The sequence below is a fragment of the Marmota flaviventris genome, chromosome 7, assembly GCF_047511675.1.
Source record: "Marmota flaviventris isolate mMarFla1 chromosome 7, mMarFla1.hap1, whole genome shotgun sequence".
NCBI classification, from domain to species: Eukaryota; Metazoa; Chordata; class Mammalia; order Rodentia; family Sciuridae; genus Marmota; species Marmota flaviventris.
Genome location: NC_092504.1, coordinates 5798137 through 5817518, shown reverse-complemented (window position 1 = coordinate 5817518; position 19382 = coordinate 5798137). Strand labels below are relative to the sequence as shown.

Below are 19382 nucleotides of genomic sequence, written 5' to 3'. Positions count from 1 at the left end.
GCCTGTCCGCCCTCAGTGAGGGACTGATGGAGAAGCCACTGTGCAGGACCTCACTGCTGGTCACTGACAGGGAGTCCTGTAGCCACAGCGAGGCCCCCCGGGGAGTGAGTCAGGGACGGGAGTTTCCCTGTCCACCCAGCAAGGCGAGGCCACCGTGATGTGAACAGCCTCTCAGCAGAAACTCCAGGAGAGGCTGGAAAATACATTATACAAAGAAAGTTACGTTCAGTGCAGAACTGAGCTCAAAAGAAAGGACAACCTTCCTGTGTAGGAAGGAAGAGGCCTGGAGAGCGGAGCGTGCAGCATGCACCTCCCCAGGCTGGTGCTTTTACGCTGTGAGGTGGGCGAAGAGGGGAGGCCATGGACCCGGGTAGACAGGGGTGAACCACACCTGATCATCAGCATGGGAGGCAACAGGGAGGTCTCTGATGGGCTCTGGTGAGGACACACACACACACACACACACACACACACACGTGAATTGGAAAACCCAGAAGTATTCCTCGTAAGCACTGGAGCCTGCAGCTATATTGCTTATATTATCACAGTTATTATAATTATGATCAACATTTCAGCTATTATCATGTGTATACTGGAGCACTACAGGACAATCATGGCATGATGTAAATTTAAAAACATGCTGAACCCAACCGCACATTATATACATAGGCACAATGATATTAATGCTATAAAAAAGCAATACAGGGGTAGATTTAAATTTCAGAAGAGCATCTCCATCTGGGACATGGAGGAGAGAAGGATGCAGGCAGGGGGCCACCAGAGGGGCTTGGGGGCTACGGGACAGGTTCCACCTCTTAAGTTGTGTAGTGGCTGTGTTATGGAGCTGGGGCCCTCTGAGAACTTGAGGCAGCACGAAGACCCCCTCTTCAAACCCCGATTCTCGTGATCAAATCAGAAAGATGTCAGACCTGTCGCTCAGGGTAACAGGAATGAGTTTATTGAAGGTACAGGAAAAGCAAAAGGGGACACTCTCAAGGGAGAGAGTGGGTCCTCTCAGAGAGGAGAGGGACCATGCGCCTCTCCGGCACTCACGTTTTATTGGGGATCCCAGAGACATTTCCAGAGAGTCCCGCCCAGATTCACCTCTTGACTTTTGACAGACAGCAGGGTAACCGCTGACTCAACGCCAGGTCAGTGTGCCCGCGCTGACCAGTGCTAACTGGATTCTTAACCACATATTCTTACGGGTTTCACTGTTAGGAGGAACTATCCTTACCTCCCTGAGTTTCAGGATCCAGTCACAAAGTCCTGGGTTCCTCCGTGGACATTACCTTGGGCCTGCATTTCTCCTGCAGATAGATAACAGGCAGTTTTCTGAGGATTGTGACATGGCCTGTCCACTTAAGCCAGGCAGGGCTGCAGGTAAATTGCTTCTTAGAAAAGAAAGCATGTGGGGGTCTGCACAGTGGCCCAGTTTATGGATTACTCTCTTAGCCTTGTGTTTCCACCATCCTCATCTGTCAGGAAGTGGTCTTCGTTATTATTTACACATCACATACATCTGCAGTATACATTTTTTTTCTGTTCTTGTCTGAATTATTTTTATTTAAATTTATTCATTTATTTTATTACATTACAGTTACTTATACATCATGGTAGAGCTCCTTTTGACATATTCATAAATGCATATGACAAAGTTTTCTCCAAGTCGATCCTCAGCACAACCCCCTTCTCCCCCTTCCTCCTCCCCTGATTTTCTTCCTCTGCTCTATCATCTTTTAGTTATTTATTTTAACTGGTGCATTATAGTTATATATGAAATTGGATGCGTGGAGGTACATCCACACAGGCACCTAGCATAGTCTGCTCCACTCCGTCCCCTGTCCCCCACTCCGTCCCCTGTCCCCCACTCCTACCTCCCTCCCCCTTCCCTCTTGATCCCTCACTTCTACTCCATGGATCTTCCCTTTTCTCGAGTTTCCCTTTTTTCCTTCCTTTTCTTTCCCTCTCTAGCTTCCATACGAGGACTATAAACATTTGCCCCTGTCTTTCCCAATCTGGCTCATTTCACTTACTGTGATGCTCTCCAGTTCCGTCCACTTCCCGACAAACGGCATGATTTTGTTCCTGTGACTGAGTCAGACTCCACTAGACATATGCCACTCTGTCTTACCCCCTCGTCCGTCGATGGGCACCTGGGAGGGCTCCATATCTCGGCTCTCGTGGACTACGCTGCAGTAAACACTGGTGTGCATGTTTCACGACAGTAGGCTGATCTCAGATCTTTGGAATAAATACCAAGGAGTGGGATAGCCAGGGCATATGGTGGTTCCATCCCCCTCTTTGGAGGAATCTCCATCTTCCAGAGTGGTTGTTTCTATTAATATCATTTTTGATGAACAAATATCTGCATACAGTCCTGAGATCCAATATAATGTCTCGATGTATGTGTACAAGGAGGAATTATCAAATCTACTAACACGTCCATCACCTCACATATCAGTTTTTATGGTGAGACATTTAAAGGGTATCTTTTATTTTGAAATGTATGATCATCATCATTGGCTATAGACCCTGCTGTGCCACAGATCTCAGGACCTGTTTCTCGGGTCTACATGACATTTCCTACGTTTTGGTCAAGACCCCACCCCACCCCGTGGCCGAGTCTCTGACAACCGCTGCTCCACCCTCTTGCTCACCCTGCGTGCTCGTGTGTGTCAGATCTCGCACGCAGGCCCTGCTTTCTGTGCTGCCTTATTTCATTTAGCATGATGTCGTCAGGTTCATCCACGTCCTTGCAGATGACAGAGTGCTTCCCCTGTGAAGGCTGAATGTCATCCCACTGTGTACTTGTCCCCTTAGAGGAGCCCACAGGGCAAGGAAGGAAGAGGGCCCGGGGACGTCTGGGCACCATCAGGGAGCCACCTTCACCTCATGGGAATCCACGGAGAGGAAGGGCACGGGCCCAGGAAGTGTGTTTAAGCAATGGCTAGAAGATCCCAAACCTGCGAAAAGACAACCTCCAGGTATAGGAGTCCCAGAGGTGACCACAGAATTCCACCCAGAGGGGGGTTCACCAGACGCCTCACGACCAAATCATCAACAGCCAGAGACCACGGAAGAGCTCGGGTCAGCACAGAGAAGTGCTACATTGGAGGGTGTCTCCTGAGGGCCCGCGGCAGGTCCCGGGCAGCCCTGCAGGCCAGAAGAGAGCGGGGCGGGCAGTCAGAGCACAGGAAGAACTGCCCACCCAGAGGGCGACGCCCGGCCAGGCTGGGCTTCCCAGACAAACCAGCACTAAAGGAACCTTGTCACTGCTCGGCCAGTACAGGATGACCAAAAGGAAATTTTAAAGATAAAACAAAAACATGGTGATTAATAACAAAAAAAGTAAAAAAACTCAGTGGTGTGAGTGACCCATAGTCATACTCAGAATTCCCAAACGCTGCTTAAGGGTGGGATATAAAGCAGCCCAAGCCCTACCAGGAAGGTCAAAAGACAGCACTCTTCAAAACAACCGAGCTACAATACGTTGTTGGGGGGTACAAATCACAGAACAGACGTGAGTCTGACACTGAAATCATACACGTCGGGCGAGAGGGTAGGTCACGTGTGATAAAAGCAAGTCGCTGTCAGCGTAGAGCAGCCTGTTCTGGGGACATTTCCATCATGAGAACAAAGCAAAGACCCACAAACAGAAGAGAGGACGCGGAGAGCAGCGGGTACCCAGAGGCGGACGGCGAGAGCGGGAGGAGCAGGGCTAAAGGGCGACAAGGAAACCGAGGAAGATCATGGCAGATTCACTTCTAAAATGTAGGTCTTAAAAAGTGGCTCGGGCAACGCTGACATGAAGGATGCCGAGGAAGGAACGGTCACAGGAAAGCCACTCAAAGGCCCTGCTGCGGTTTGAAAAGGAAGATGTAGAGGGATTGTTTATTTCAATGCCTCCTGGGGAGGGGGGCTGTGGTTTAAATGTGAGCACTGAAGTTTAAAGACAGGGTCCCGGCCAAGAAAATAGAGCCACCCATTGAATCAAAGGCAGGTGTGGAGGAAGAGAAGACAGCGACCGTCACCACGACAGAATCCCACGGGCCAGACTCCAGGGAGCACCCAGCTCCTGACTGGGTATGTAATAACCCTGTGCGTGGCCTGTTTGCGAGAGTCACACCAACAGCAGCACCCTCATGACCACGACTGAGACTGAACAAAGGTGTAAAAGGTAGACCTGGAAATGATCGTAGTGCAGAGTGGACGTAACAGGAAGAAGGCTTTTCCTGGAAACAACTGCAGCCTGATAAAAAGAATGAGCCACATTTCTGAACCTGATGCTCCTCACAGTGACCTAAAACATGTAAAGCAAAAACTGCTAAACTCATAAGGAAAAGTAGTAAATCGATACATTTTAACTCACCTCTGTTGTTGGGTAGATCAAACGGGACAGGAAGTAAAACACAATTAACAAGTTCAAACTAATGGACAGGAGTAAAATAAAAGCAGCATAAAAAAAAATGGAAGGGTCAAATCACTGAGTCGGAGAGGATATTTTCAACAGGTATGCTCATTACAGGATTGGTCTCCAATATGTAAAGAGCATCTACAGATGAGTAAGAAATAGTCTCCAGACAATGGGCAATGAATAAGAACAGGCCCAAGTGGCAAATGGAGACCCAAGCATATACCAGCCTTACTCTGAGTTGTTCCACCTCAGATCCATGTAGTGAGGCCCCAACCCTTGCTATCTCAGAATATGACTGTATTTAGACAGAGAAGTAATGAAGTTACAGTGAGGTCACTGGAGTGGGCCCTAATCCAATATGGATGGTGTCCGTAGAAGAAGAGGCAATTAGGGCACACAACAGGGACAACATGTGAGGACACAGGGAGAAGATGGCCATCTACAAGTTAAAGAGAGGCCTCAGACTGAACCAACCCTTGTCCTCAGACTTCTAGTGTCCAGAACTGTAAGAAAATATCTCTGTGTTAAACCAACCAGTTTGTGGTTCTTTGTAGCAGCAGCTTCAGCGAACAAATACCCTTTTTCTGGGGGGGGGGGTACTGGGGATTAAACCCAAGGGCACTTAGTCACTGAGCCACATCCCCAGCCCTTTGTTTATTTTCAATTGTGAGTCAGGGCCTCACTAAGCTTCTGAGGCTGGCCTCCAACTTGCAATCCTCCTGCCTCAGCCTCCCAAGCCACCAGGATTACAAGTGTGCTCCACTGTGCCTGGCTCGAACACATTCTTTCAATCAAAGAAAATTAAAGTTGCATTGCAAAAAAAAAACCCCAATAGATCAACAAAGGTAGAATGTCTAATCAAGTGATCTGTAAGATGTGGGGAGCAGAGTTTAGGGTAAAGTGTGTTGAGGAGTAGCATCTCTGCAGAACTGTCCAATGGCTGAATGTGCACAGTGAGCTCCCCTGGTCAAGGAAGTGTGAGTTTATTCCAGAGGTGTCAGGAAGTCATCGTGGTGGTTTAAATGGCGAGCTGCTCTGTGTTAGGTTGAGCCACATGAAACGGTCACTTCCACAGTCAAAACCAGTTGAATGTGGACGATTTTGCCTGCCTCAGCATTCTGTGCATCTATCAATAGGTTTCCAGCTGTTGGTTTTATGGGGAAAATCATATTTACAACCCTAAACGCAATACTATCTGTTAACAGGGTGACATCAGGGCCAGTCTCAAGTTACATCCAAATACCGAGAGCGACATGTGAGAACCAAGTGAGTCAGTTTCTTAGACTTCAATGTAAACACAATAAATAGGTCAGAGGAGCCTGCGTGGCCATGTGGGGTGCCCTCGGTGTTCCAGTCCCACGATCAAGCACCCGGTGGGTGGCTTTGGTTGTGTTTAGCAGCGAGCGGGTCTTGCTGTACCTAAGACCCACGTCCCCTTTGGCAACAGATACTTAGTATGATTTTTCCAACTGACTAACTTGGTTCTCACATGTCGCTCTCGGTATTTGGGATGTAACTTGAGACTTGCCCTGATGTCACCCTGTTAAAAAGTTGTGTTGAGACTTTAGGGTTGCGAAGACAATCTTTCCCACATAATCACATCATGGAACACCATCTTTATAAGAATCCAGTGGGGAAATTTTCCCTTTGGTTTCAGTGGTAGGAAAAACATGCTTTTCACTGTATATCTGAAAATAACTAGAAGAATTTTAATATTCCCGACAAGAAGAAATGATGACTGTTCGAGGTGGAAGGTGTGCTAAATACCCTGATCTGACCTCTGCATACTGTAGATATATGTTGGAAAATCACTGTGCCCATGAATATCTATAATTGTGTCAATCTTTAAAAATCATGCTTTTCCTAAATAATTTTTTCACATCTTCCTTGAATCATGAAGCTAATCATATTTCTCCCTTTGCTCTGGATTCTGGGAAGGTTGAAGACACACTCGTGGCCGGTGTCACCCAGCTTTCCCCAAGCAGACAGGCAAGCAGACAGGATCTTTGGGCATAAGTTGGGGGCTCTTTTGCCTGATTTTCTTGGATTTACTTTATTCTTTAACCTCCTCATTGGCTCACATTTTTAATTGTATCATGTTATGAGTTTCATGAAGTCACTGGAATCCTGTTTGGATCAAGATAGTTAATTGATGATTTTATAAAAAATAAAAGGGTAGACATTGCATTCTGGACCCTGGCACATTGCAACAGCCAGACCAGGGCGTGCCCTCGCGGCCCTGCAAGGAAAGCCTCCTACCCACACTTCTCCGCGGTCAGCTGTACTGCTCTCATCTGCCGACTCCAGATGTCCATGACAATGTGCGGCGCTGTTTCGAGGACATAATTATGATTGTAGCTCAAGCAGCATCATAAAGGACAATGGCAGAGAGCAGAACCACTGGAAGCCACAGAGGGGTCAGTGAGAGGTCATTCTCTGTTCTCCAGGAATCATATCGAGTCTCTTTGGGAACATTGGGTCTGTGGCCCAGGGCAAAATATGGATCTGTAGCAAGAAAAGCCACAACTTGAATTATTGCTTAAATGATTGTTCTTTTTACATTTGGTCTTCCTCGTTAGAATTCATTCCAGTCTGCAAGTTTCCTTGTGAAAATTCATGTTGTTCCTCCAAAGCCATCTGATGGAATTTTGAATGAGAGGCCCTCTGACAGTTCCGCTGCGAATCATAAGTCCAGAGCACGTGGTTATTAATGCAATGTTTCATAGCCCGTCAGTTATCGAATACAAATTGAGCATCTGGGAGGCGTGTTGTATTTGAATCCTAAACCCTTCCATGCTTAGCAGATGCATCCAAGGACTCTTCCAGTTCTGCTGTGATCTAACTGTGTCCCCTGAAATTCGTGTCTTAGAAACTTAGTCTCCAAAGTCATGTGGTGCTGGTATTTGGCAGTGAGGCTTTGAGGATGTGATTAGGCTTGGGTGAGGTCATGGGGTGGGACTTGATGGCATTCGTGGCTTTATGAGACCAGGAGGAGAGACCTGAGCTGGCAGCTTGCCCTCCCCGCCCTGGGAGACCCAGCTCCAGGCTGGGGTGCAGCATGAAGCCCAACCAGCTTCTGCACAGATACTGGCACCGTGCAGACGATTTCCCAGCCTTCAGGATTATGAGCTAAATAAACCTCTATTCTTTAGTAATTACGCAGCCTCGGGTATTTATTAGAGCAAAAGAAAACAAACAAAGGCAAGATCCAGGTGACGAAGCACAATGTCAAATAGCTCAAGTCAAAAATAAGGGCTGGGTGAATTGGAGCACGAGATTCGAAAGTCCTAAGTGAAATAATGGCATCTTGATTCAGTGAAAGGTGTGCATGTGCCCACACGTGTTTATCAAGAGGTCGGGTTTAGTTAGAAATGCAAAGACCGCTTATCATTCAAAAAATCTTCATCTGCTCAGGATAAAAATTCTTAGCCTTATAGAAAGAACTTTCCTATGTAGATGAATGATGTTAATCCATACAGCAACCATTTACTTAATGATGAAATGCTTCATTCAAGTTCAGTGTGGGATGAAAGTGCCACAGTCCTGTCTTATACCCAACATTTCACTGGAGGCCCCAGGCTAGTGAAATAAGAAAGAAAAGGAAATATAAGGCATAATAAGGGCTGGACTAATATAAACAGGGCAGTTTTTAGGAGATCTAGTCATCTTTATGTGGCAAATAAACATGGAGCATCGGTGGAAAAGGGTTAAAACTGAGAGATGGATACAGGTGTCTGGATACAAGATAAACATACGTGATGTCAGAGTGCACTCCTACCTCCCCAACGGCCAGTTAGCCAACTAAAAAGAAAAGGAAAAGGAAAAAAAAAAAAGATTATATTCATAATAGCAATAAAACTGCCTTTAAAATCTTGGGATAAAAAATATATATACTGGACCTTCAGGTAGAAAATTGTAACTTTATTGATAGACATAAAAGAAGACAGATATCCCATGTTCATGGTTAAAAAAATATTCAACACTGTAAACATGTTAATTCTCTTTAATCTGTAAATTAAATATTATTCTAACAAAAATCAAGCAGAGATTTTAAAGAAACTAGGAACATCTATTTTTAACTTTTTGTGGAAAAGGCACCCAGATGAGTAAAACAACGTTGAAAAACGAGATTACAGATGTTTCTCCTCCCAGCCACCAGGGCGTCAACTGGCGCCCTCCCGGGCTCCAGTGTGTCAGGAGCCCCTTCCTGGGGCTCTCCTTATGGTCTTCCAGGCCACATTCATTATTCAAAGGGTGAATCCGGAGCAGCTGCATCTGGAAAAGGCCCGTGTCCCCAGCCTGAGGTCTCAGGCCAGCCTTGTTTTAACATTTCTTGTGAACAGTCCGCTATGCTGCAGCGTGTCCATTCGAGCAGAGATCACTTGGCAGAGCATGTCCTGAAACAGATCCAAACCCTAGCTGGTGCCCTCAGAGGGTCCTGGACCACCTGTCTTCTGCCAGAGCAGGTGGCTGCCCCCAACCCCAAAGTGAGGCTGAAACAAGAGGGACCAGAGCTGTCCCTTGGTGGCAGCAACCACGGTGCTGTTCCCCAGACGTTCATGGGGTCCTGGACGCCCAGCACCAGCAGTCTCCACAGGGCCTCGGCCGCCTCAGCCAGTCCTTTGGAGAGCCCTGCTGACTTGCCCCCGATGCCCCTCTCATCCATCCTCCGCCCTGTGCCAGAGAGAGCTGCATAGGGAGGAAGCAGGCAGGGTAACTCCCTCGCCTCACCTCCCAGGTGATTTTCCGTCTTCCTGGAATGGGATCCAGTCCTTCCCTCCAGGTCAGTCTATTTTCCGTTGCTATAACTGAAGACCACAGACTGGGAAACTCACCACCCAAATTCAGTTTATTTAGCTCCCCGTTCTGTAAGCCCGAGCCTGTGGCTGGCATCGGCTTGGCACCTGGCAGGGTCTTCCCGCTGGGTCATGACAGCAGGAGGCAGCACGTGGAGGGCCGGCCCCTGTCCCAGGAGCCTCCACCACCAGGCCACTCCCACAACCCCGTAGTCCTCTGACCCTCTAACCCATGGCACGAGTCCCCTCCTGACGGTCACCTGTCCAAGCTCCCCAGTGGGTGGGTTTCCAACAGGAGCTTTGGTCGGGACATTCAAACCAGAGGGCTTGGCCCCAGAGGTCCCGAGGCCTTGGCTGTGTCTCTGGCTCTCTGTGGCCATGCTGGCTTCTCACTCGGGTCCCTCCCTGGGCTTTGTCCTGTCTCAGAGCCTTGGACTCACTGTTCCTCAGCTCAGTGTCCCACCCCCCCCTGCTGCTGCTCCTGTCCGTGTGTCCAGCCCTGCTCCAATCCTCAGAGCCTCCCAGACCCCCTTCCTCAGGTAGCCCACCTCGTCACCTCATTTCCTCGTGGTCCTTGTCACTCTCTGAGCTTACTCCCTGAGAGACTGCTCACCTGTTTCCCCCTCAAGCATCTAAGCTCATGGAGAGAAGGACCCGCCTGCCAGTCACTCCCTCCGTCACTCCCTCCCCTGGGGCCTCACAGGGAACCTGGGAGCCGAGGCCCTCAGGAAACGATCGTTGATCGAATGAGTGATGTTGGCCCTGTGCAGGCAAATAGGTCCAAGACACAGCACCCATAGAATCACTTTTCTGTATGTTTTAAACTTCTTGATGTCGTAAACCTTAAAATCACATAAAATAGAATTTAAAGACTAAAGTTTTCTGTACAAAGCAACCTTTTCTCACTGAAGCTTCTAGAAATGGTATCTTCAGACCCAGAGACAGGCAAATATTGGGGACACCTGGGACACACCCCTCCCAAGGCTCTGGTGCCATTGCATGGGAAGGAATGCGCATCTCTGAGCCTGGAGCAGCCCGGGAAGGGCAGCGACGGCCTGTCCTCGACCCCCACAGCCCAGGAGGAGACTAACCATGCGTCCTCCACGACTCCTCCCATCTCTCCTCTATGAAGAGTGAGGCCTGTACCCCACTTTACCTGGCCTGGCTGTGACCATTTGGTGACTCCAAGTGGCTCATGGCTGTGGCTCAGTGTGTGAATAATGGTCCCTGAACCAGCCTCTTGGCCTTGGCTCAGGCTGTCCCTCTGGTCAGTCCTGCCCTGTTTTCCTGACCTCTGTTCCCTCCAACCCACACCCACCTGCGGGAGAGCTGACTCCTCCTCTCCTCATCTCCATGGCACCTGTCCCTGCTCCGTCAGTGAGAGTCAGCCAGGCCCCCTCTCCCAGGGACCGTGCCTTCCTGCAGGGAAGCATCCCCAGCACACAGCCCAACGCCTGTGACAAGGTACACAGCTGGGAGATTCACGATTGGGGGGCACAATGATCCTGAACACTTTGAACAGCAGTCGGGGTGCGTCAGGCCCGTGGGTCTCCTCTCCTGCTGGCTCCCAGTTGCAGTGTGGGATTTCTGGGGCTGGGGTTGACTAGTCAGTTTCTAAGGCCATAAAGTAAACCCTGCCAGTTCCTTTTGTTCCTGGCCTGGGGTGTCCCAGAGCACCACAGCATTCAAGGGTTCCAAAACCAAGCTCTGAGTAGGACGCAGCAGCACACACGGGGAATGTGGGGCTTCGGGGGAGAGGGAAGCGTCTTCAAAGAACAGCAAAGACATCCTGACAACAGGTTTCCCCCACTGTCACAAAGTACCTGAGACAATCAACTTCAAAGAGGAAAGGTTATTTGGGGTCACAGCTTTAGAGGGTTCAGTCATGGTCACTTGGCCTGTTGTTTTGGGCCTGTGGCATCGCAGAACATCATGGTGGGAGCATGTGGCCAGAGAGCAGAGGGAGGAAGGGAGGGTCCCAACGTCCACTTCAAGGGCGTACTGCCAGGGACCTGACTTCCTTCCCCCAGGCCCCACCTCCTCCAAGTCCCCTCCTCCCCCATAGTGCCATAGCTGGTGACCAGGCCTTCAAATCAGGGCCTTGGGGAGCATCCAGATCCAAGCTGCAGCCCCATGGACCTAAAGCGTCCAACGAAAGCAGCAGAAAGACATGAGACTGTGTTGGATCCAGGGCTGGTGGACACACAGACTGTCCCCCAGCACCTGGGCACCAATGCTGGCCTTCACCTTGGCCATGCAAGAAGCGAGGCCCAGGAGTGAGGAGGCACCTTGGGACCGAGAGCTTTTGCCGCTTCCCCTCAGCGCCTCTCCCTGGGCCTCAGTTTACTCTCCCGTAAGACGGGGGCACTGGTCTTGGGGACGTTGGTGGCGCCTCCGCCCTGACTCTCTCTGTCCCTCTGTGCCCCTAGGTACTCCTTCCAGGATGAGGAGGACATGTTCATGGTGGTGGACCTGCTGCTGGGGGGGGACCTGCGCTACCACCTGCAGCAGAGCGTGCACTTCACCGAGGGGACCGTGAAGCTCTACATCTGTGAGCTGGCCCTGGCCCTGGAGTACCTGCAGAGGCACCACATCATCCACAGGTGACCGGCTGCTGGCGGGAGTCTGGGCTGGAGCATGGGAGTGGTCACAGTCTGCAGGAACCATGGGCGGGCTCTACCCCTCACTTTAGTTAGAAGTGGCTGCCGCTGGGGAGGAGAGAAAGCACCGCGGCTTGATCTGAGCTGCGCATTCTCTACAGACCGAAGCCCACCCTACGGCCCAGTCGAGGTGGACCCTGCCTGCTGCCTGCACAACTGCCCCGTGCCCACTGCTGGAAGGGCACGGGGGTTCGTGGTTGGTTGGCCTCAGCTTCTCTGCTCCAGGGTGTCTTGGGGAGAACGGGAGGTTCTGTCCCTCCTTCCCGGGCTGGCAGGGTCACTGTGGCATTATTCTACTGAGTTGGGAGCAGGAGGTGGTCTGCCTTTTTCCTCTCCATGCTTTGAAGTCAGTGCTGGGCTTAGGGAGGGTCCCTTCACCTTGGAAAGCTGGTTCTGAGCTTTGGATAAACTCTGAGTGTCTGCTGCCTCCCTGGGGACCTCGCCTCTCCCTGGCAGCACCACACTGCCAAGGTGAGCCAAGCCAGTTTGTCTGCAGATGCAGAAACGCCAGGAGAGACTGGGAAGCAGCGGTTTCCTAGGTGGGGAGCCTTCAGCCCACGGGCAGGTGGGGCTCCAGGTGTGCAGCTGGGCTCTGGCCCTGGGCCCGTCTGCTCCTAACTTGAGTGATTTGGGAAGACTCAGGGGACAAGGACTTGAACTTCTGGTGAAGAAGACAGATGAAACACACACACCCCCGACACTTTCTCCCTCCCAAAGTCCCAATGCAATGACAGAAATAAATGATGTTTAAATTCGTAAGGATGGGGACACTGAATAGACACTGTAGCACACATGAGGGCACTGGAGAGAAGGCGGAGAGCGATAGATGACTCGGACACCAGAAACTGGGTGTTAAGTTGTCCTTAGGGGGAGCCAAGACTGGTAACACCTCAGAATCCCCTGGAGTTTCCAGGATGGGCAGCAGATGCTATGGAGGGCGGGGAGGGGGAGAAAACAGGCCACGGCCCGGGAACTGGTGGAACCCCTGGTCTCGAGCACCCCGGCCCCTCCCCACAGCATCACTAGATGGCTGCCCCTCGCGGCCCTGGCAGGAGGCTGAGGGCCAGTCCCCTAAAGAGAGTGACGGAGGGTCAGGTTGGGTGCTCTAAAAACAGCAAGACTACCTAAACATGTCCATGCCAGATGCCGAGATGGCCGCCTCCTCATTCCTACTGGGGTCTGACAGTGATGGCTATGGGCCTCATCCCCAGCAGGAAGCTCAAATGGTTTCCGTGGCAATGTGACTAAGCCAAGAGGAGAGCAACTGTGACGTCACAGGTGGCCCGGGGCACCTTGGAGTGGAGCTGGAAGTCCCCGCTCATTATCAGCTCCCAGCTAGGGCTGAGAGGTCTGGGATTATCAGACATCCAGGGAATCCTCTGACATGAGCATCAAGACCCAAACAAACCGGAGAACTAGGAATACCCGGAGGCTCTGAAGCGTCCAAATAACTAGGATCAGTATTTTTCAGAGGGATAGGAGAGTGTTTTGCAAGAATAAAACAGGAAAAGGCATTTTTTTAAAAAAAAATACAAGAACGTTGGAGCTCTTGCAAATTATATGTGTGAAAACAGAAGCTATGTTGGAAAAGAAAGTCTTTTTAGGGTACTCCCATGAAGTACCCTAAAAAGAAAATATGAGAAAATTAGAGGCCCAGCCCAGAAATTTCAGCATGAGAAAGAGGGAAAACACAGAGGAAGAAATCATTAAGGAAATCATGAAAGAAAACCCCCGAGACCTGAAATACATGAGCCTCCAGGTTCAAAGAACCCCAAGGGCGCAGGGCTGTGGCTGGAGCCCAGCAAGATACTGCTCAGATCTGACAAGTACCGGAGAGGAGAGGCTGAGCTTCAAGGCTGACGGATGGGACGGGTTGCATTTCCTGGAGTCCAGGAGGCGGTGAAGACGTGCCAATCAAGGGCAAAGCCGTGCATTTCCAGACTTCCAGGTCTCCAAGACCCGTGCTTTCCAAACGCCTTCTCTCGAGTACCAGAAAATGAGATGGACTCAAATGAAGGGACCAATCAAGAAGAAGAAAAATGATCCAGAAAGCTGGAGCCCAGCAAAGAAGAGGGGCGAGGAGGTCCCGGGGATGGAGTGGAAGGGTGTCCACTGTCCCTCAGGGCAGCCCCAGGCCAGCTGTGATTGAGTAGGTCAAAGACCCCAGGAGGGACTTCTTCAGGGAGGACGGAGAGAATTGAGGGCTGCCTCCAGAGGAGAGGTTTTAGCTGGTAAAGAACCTGAAGTTGAAATTAGGGAAAAGCTAATTTTAAAAAGTCAATGATTCAAAGTAAAACAATCACTATTCTTAGGGAGTGAAAATCTACAGTGGATTTTGTACTGCCTCTGCGTATCATTCAGCTCACTAAATGGGTCATCTGTGTACATAATACCTAATTATAATTACCTGAAAATTGATCCAACTAAAAATACGATACTATTCCTTTGAGAAAATAGGGGACTGGGAAGGATGGGTGTGTGTCTCAAGGACTGGAGAGAAGAAAGGCTGTCAGGGCCTCTCTGTCAACGGAGAGAGCCTGAAATTAAAAAGTGAAAGGACCATACAAATCCATCATGCAGAGAGAAGGAGTTAAATGCCCCAATTACAGCCTGGTGGATGGATGGGGAAGGACAAATGAGGGGAAATGGTAGGGATGGTAGCTGTATTATAGCAAAACTTGCAGAACTATTTGTCTTTGACTATTTGCCTGTGCAATTTTGATACAAATAACAACAATGAAAACAATGAAATAAAGGAGGAGAGGAGGAGGAGGAGAAGGAACAGGAGCACAGCTGTGGGCAGCAGAGAGCTTGTTCTGGGACACGCAGAGGGTCAGCGTGAGGCTGCTTCACCCGACCGTCACCAGCTTGGCACGAGGCGCCGTGGTTCTGGGATCAGTCGGTGAGCACTGGGCCATTTGGTCAGAGGGTGCCAGGGCACTGTATGCTCCTGTGGCTGGGTTCACTGAAGGCCCAGGAGGAGCGAGCTCTTCACCCATCTGGTAACGGTCCTTTGTGAACTACCACAGCCATCCCTGCACTCTGCACTAAATGACCCACGTCCCCAAGTTCCCTGAGATACAGAATCATACAGACATTTTCGAGGCTGATGCCAGCTTCCCAGAGCAGAGGCCAGGATGGACCAGCAGAAAGGGGACTGTCCCATTGGAGCACAGCTGGCTGGAGCCATTTCCTTTTGGCAATGTTTTAAACTCACTCTCAAAGACACTTCTCCCGTGGGGGTCACCTGCCCTTTGATTTCAGACACACCCCAGAGAAGGGACTGTTCAGTAATCTAAAGAATGCTTTGAGTCCTTAAGTAAATGTGTGACATGAGTGTCAACTTGACTGGGCTAAGGGGTGCCCACGAAACATTATTTGGGGATGTCTGGGAGCGGGTTTCCAGAGGAGATCAGCATCTCAACAGGTGAGCTGGGGAGAGCAAGAGGCCCTCCCCACTGTGGCCAGGCATCCCCCAGCACCCACCCCCAGGGCCTGGAAGAGCATGGAGGGGGCAGAGGAATTCACCTCCCATGGGGAGCCTAGATGCCACCCTCCTGTCCTCAGGATGCTGCTGCGGGATCTTGGCTGAGGCTCAGGCTGCATCTGTGTGCCCAGCCTCCCAACTCTCAGGCTTTGGTCTTGCAGTCACACGCTGGCTGACCTGGGCCTCCAGCGTCAGACAGGACTGAGTCATCAGCCCCCACATATCTAGGTACGTCTTGTTGGTCCTGCTTCTCTGGAGAACCCTGACTGTGCAGCTGAATTACCTTACCCAGTCTAGATTAGAGACTTGGCAGAGATTAGTCATCTCTCCCCTCCCACATGGTTCATAAATCCCTTTTCCAATGTGTACAGATTCAAAATTAAGTGAGTCTGTTCATGCTCTGCATAGGGATGAATGGCAATGCTGTGGGGTGTTTTGCATTAATTCAACAGCTGAATTGATAAACCCCCCACTGCATATGTGCCTGATGCTTTCAAGGCCCGTACTTTATATCCACAGACAAATGTGGCTTGATTGACAGTGGGCACACTTGGGAGTGGGAGAACCACTCCATAAGTGCACGTGTGGGCTGGACGGCTGCTTTAGTCAGCTTCTTCAGTGCTGTGACCAAAACACCTGACAAGAACAATTTCGAAGGAGGAATAGTTTATTCTGAGGCTCACAGTTTTAGACGTCTCAGCCCATAGGAGGCTGGCTCCATTCCTCAGGGCTCAAGGCAGAAGATCAAGGTGGAAGTGTGTGGTGGAGAGAAGCAGCCCGGGACATGACCAGAAAGCAGCAGAGAGACTGAGCACAGCGCACCATTTATAAACCTCAAAGGGACTCCCACCTCCTCCAGCCACACCCCACCCGCCTTCACTCACCACTGGGGGTTAGTTTCACTGACTGGGTTGAGGCTCTCATTACCCAATCCTTTCACCTCTGAACTTTCTTGCATTGTCTCACACATGAGCTTTTGGGGACCCCCCTCATATCTAAACCATAACAGTGGCCATGGGTTTCTGTCTTCCATCTTGGTGGACGTGGGTGAGTTACTTAACTCCATCAACTTAGCTCTTTGGACCTCAGTTTTATAATCTGTAAAATGGCCTCTTGGCATGGACTTCACTGGGCTATTATGCAAATTCCATGAGAAAATGTTCACAAGGAACGTAGTTGTCTTGGCTTCTTTTCGAAAGCTCACTCTTCTCTTCTTTGGAGGACCTGACTTTGAACCCAGGAGTTCCATCTGACCTGTGATGTGGGTCTTCAAAAAAATAGGAGGTATTTTAGGGTGGAGCCTGGTGAGTGTGGTAGTGTTCAAGCAGGAAAATGCTACCGTGGTTCAAAATAAGACATTGTCTTCAAATAATGGGATCTGCTCTCTGAGGCATCTGAAGTGTCTCCTGGTTTTTTCAGCATCTATCTGGTCCAAGCAGAGTGAGCCCCTGGGGGCAGTAAATAATGCTGAGATGCTGCCCCTGCACCTGAGCAGCTTCCCAGGGGAAGGGGCACCCATCTCAGGGGCCAGAAGACTGCCACCAAGGATGAGACCGTGGTAGGTCCCCAGTCAGGATACTCGGGGAGACCAGTGGGGGGCAGGAGCACAGAGTGGGCAGGAAGAGACTCTGCCAGCTTGGCCTGCAATTGGGGGAACAATCAAGAATTAGCCCAGAGGACAGGAATGCAGAAGGCACAGGGCGGGTGGACCCTGCGTGGGAGAGGGTGCTGGAGACGGACCACAAGGGGCCCTGTTTGTATCGACTGGTTGAAGCGTGGGGGTGATGTGGTCCAATTTGTCACAGAGTGATTTTTCCAGAAGATCAGAAGCACTAGAATGTGCTTCCAGGAAGATTCTTCATCCAGGGCAGGATTAGTTACACCAGGCTTCCAGAGGAACGGGTTGTCCAAAATCCAATTAGTAACCAGGACGACAGTGAATCAAATGTATTGTGTGCTTGTGTGATGAGACCACTGGAAATCACATGCTTATGTGTGTAAGGTGGCTTGTGTGTGTGTGTGTGGGGGGGGGGGTGTTTCTAGGTGCATGTGGCACATACATGTGATTGCACATATGTAGCACATATAACTTATTTATAGAGAAATACACTCACATGCACACGCACGCAAAGTCATCTCATCTAATTCTCATAATAATGAGCTTGGTACCATGGTGTCCCCGTGTAGTAGTGAGATTGGATGGTCTCCCGAGAACAGCTGGCAGGTCATGCCTCCTTTTCTAGCTCCTCTTTAATCTTCCTCACCGACACAGGGCCTGGCCCGTAGTCAGGAGAAGAGCAGGAAGGGCAGGGTCTCCTCAGAACCACTCAGAGCCACAAGCTCCATGCAGGAAGCAGGGTCCGCGTCCTGCCCTGCTGTCGGGAACTTCTCTGCCAGGTATTTCTGAGAGTTGGAGAGCTAGCTCCTCAAAAGTTAGTGGGGACCCAACATCTATTACAGCAAGAATTCCCTAGACGTCTCAAACTTGGTGTTAAACACTTCTCCGGTTTTGCTTAGCACTGTTTTATAGTCGTGATTTTTTCACATGAAGAAATGCTTTCAACCAACCTTCAGTCAAATAAAGAGAAGGAAGCAAGGATCACCGGGTCTTGGTGGACAGGCAGGCGCCTTGAACTGCACCTGTCCACAGGAAAAGAACCAATTTGAGGAAACTTCCTCACACCTCACACAAGGCTCGGGTCCCCAGCCACTTTCTCTTCTCCTGGTCTTTTTTCAAATCTAGGGTCACATAAACAGGAAGCTGTGCACAGCAACCATTTGTTCACTGTTTCGAATATAGCACCGATTCAAAACTCATGAAAGTTGATTTGGTTCAACGTTTTTGATCAACTTTTCACTAGTGGGAAAGGGAATCAAGGTACAGATGGGTTGAGACGCTCATCCACGACTGTCCCTGAGATAGAGAGATTACCCTGGATCAGCCAGGTAGACCTAACTGTATGAGTTCACTTCCCATTGCCTGAGCCTGGGTACTTAACAAAGAAAAGAGGTTCCTATGCTCACACTTCTGGAGGTTGAGAGTCCAAATAGCAGGGTGGAAACATGTCTGAGAGGGACAGAGAAGCCAGGAGGCCAGACTCCTCTGAGAACCATGTTAATCCCTTCCAAGGCCACACTCCAATGACCTAAAACTCTCCCACTAGGCTCCACCTCTTAAAGGGCCCACACTTAACATTGCCACACTGGGACCTAACTTCCAATACTTGAATGCTTGGGGACACACTTGGACCACACCCAGATCAGAGGTCTTTAAATGTGGGAGGGGGGAGGCAGAAGAGGAGCCACAGAGACGCAACAGAGAGGGACTCACCCTCTACCTACCATGGCTGGCTCGATGGTGGGGAAGGGGCCCTGAGCCAGAAACACAGGTGTCTGCCTCTAGGACCTGACAAAGGAAGGGATCAGAATTTCCCAAGAGCCCCAGGAGGAACACAGTCTTCTGACAGCTTGATGTTGCACGTTGGACTTCCAACCTCCAGAACTGAAGGTAACATTCTTGCTTTAAGCCCCTAAATCTGTGGTAATGAGATACACTCACCAAAGGAACCTAACACTCTGCCTCCCTGGGATGCTGAGAGAACAAACTGAAATAAGGTTTGTCGCACGTTAACCTAGAACCTAGTAAGAGCTCGGTAAAGATGAGCCTCTGCAACAATGGCTACAGGAATCCCTGGGCAGACCCACCCCTGCCCTCTCCACTTGCCTCAGCTCCCTCCTCCGGTTCCCCCCACCGACCTCAGTGGCCCACTCACCCTAGCTCCTGCTCCTCCTCCAGGCCCTGCTATTTCCCCCCGTCTCCTTCCTTTACGTGACGATCCTCTGTAAGAAGTCCTGTCGTGGTCCCTGGCCACCTGGTCAGCTTTATCTCATCTGTCAGGACTCACCGTGGGGCTGAGGCTTCGGGGCAGACCTCCGAACCTCAACACTGTTGGCATACTTTGTTACAGGGTAGCTGTCCTTTGCACTGTGTCAGGCTCAGCCACATCTGTGGCCTCCACCCA

At 50.3% G+C, this 19382-nt stretch overlaps 1 protein-coding gene across 2 annotated transcripts in view; it reads left to right on the top strand.

Annotated features, from left to right (window-relative positions):
• Stk32b (serine/threonine kinase 32B) overlaps positions 1-19382 on the top strand; it is a 274031-nt gene that overhangs the window by 166317 nt on the left and 88332 nt on the right. For both annotated transcript variants that reach the window (XM_027938027.2, XM_027938020.3), the window contains exon 4: positions 11643-11816. In XM_027938027.2, the coding sequence (XP_027793828.1) occupies positions 11643-11816 (174 nt within the window). The remainder of the gene's footprint in view (positions 1-11642; positions 11817-19382) is intronic.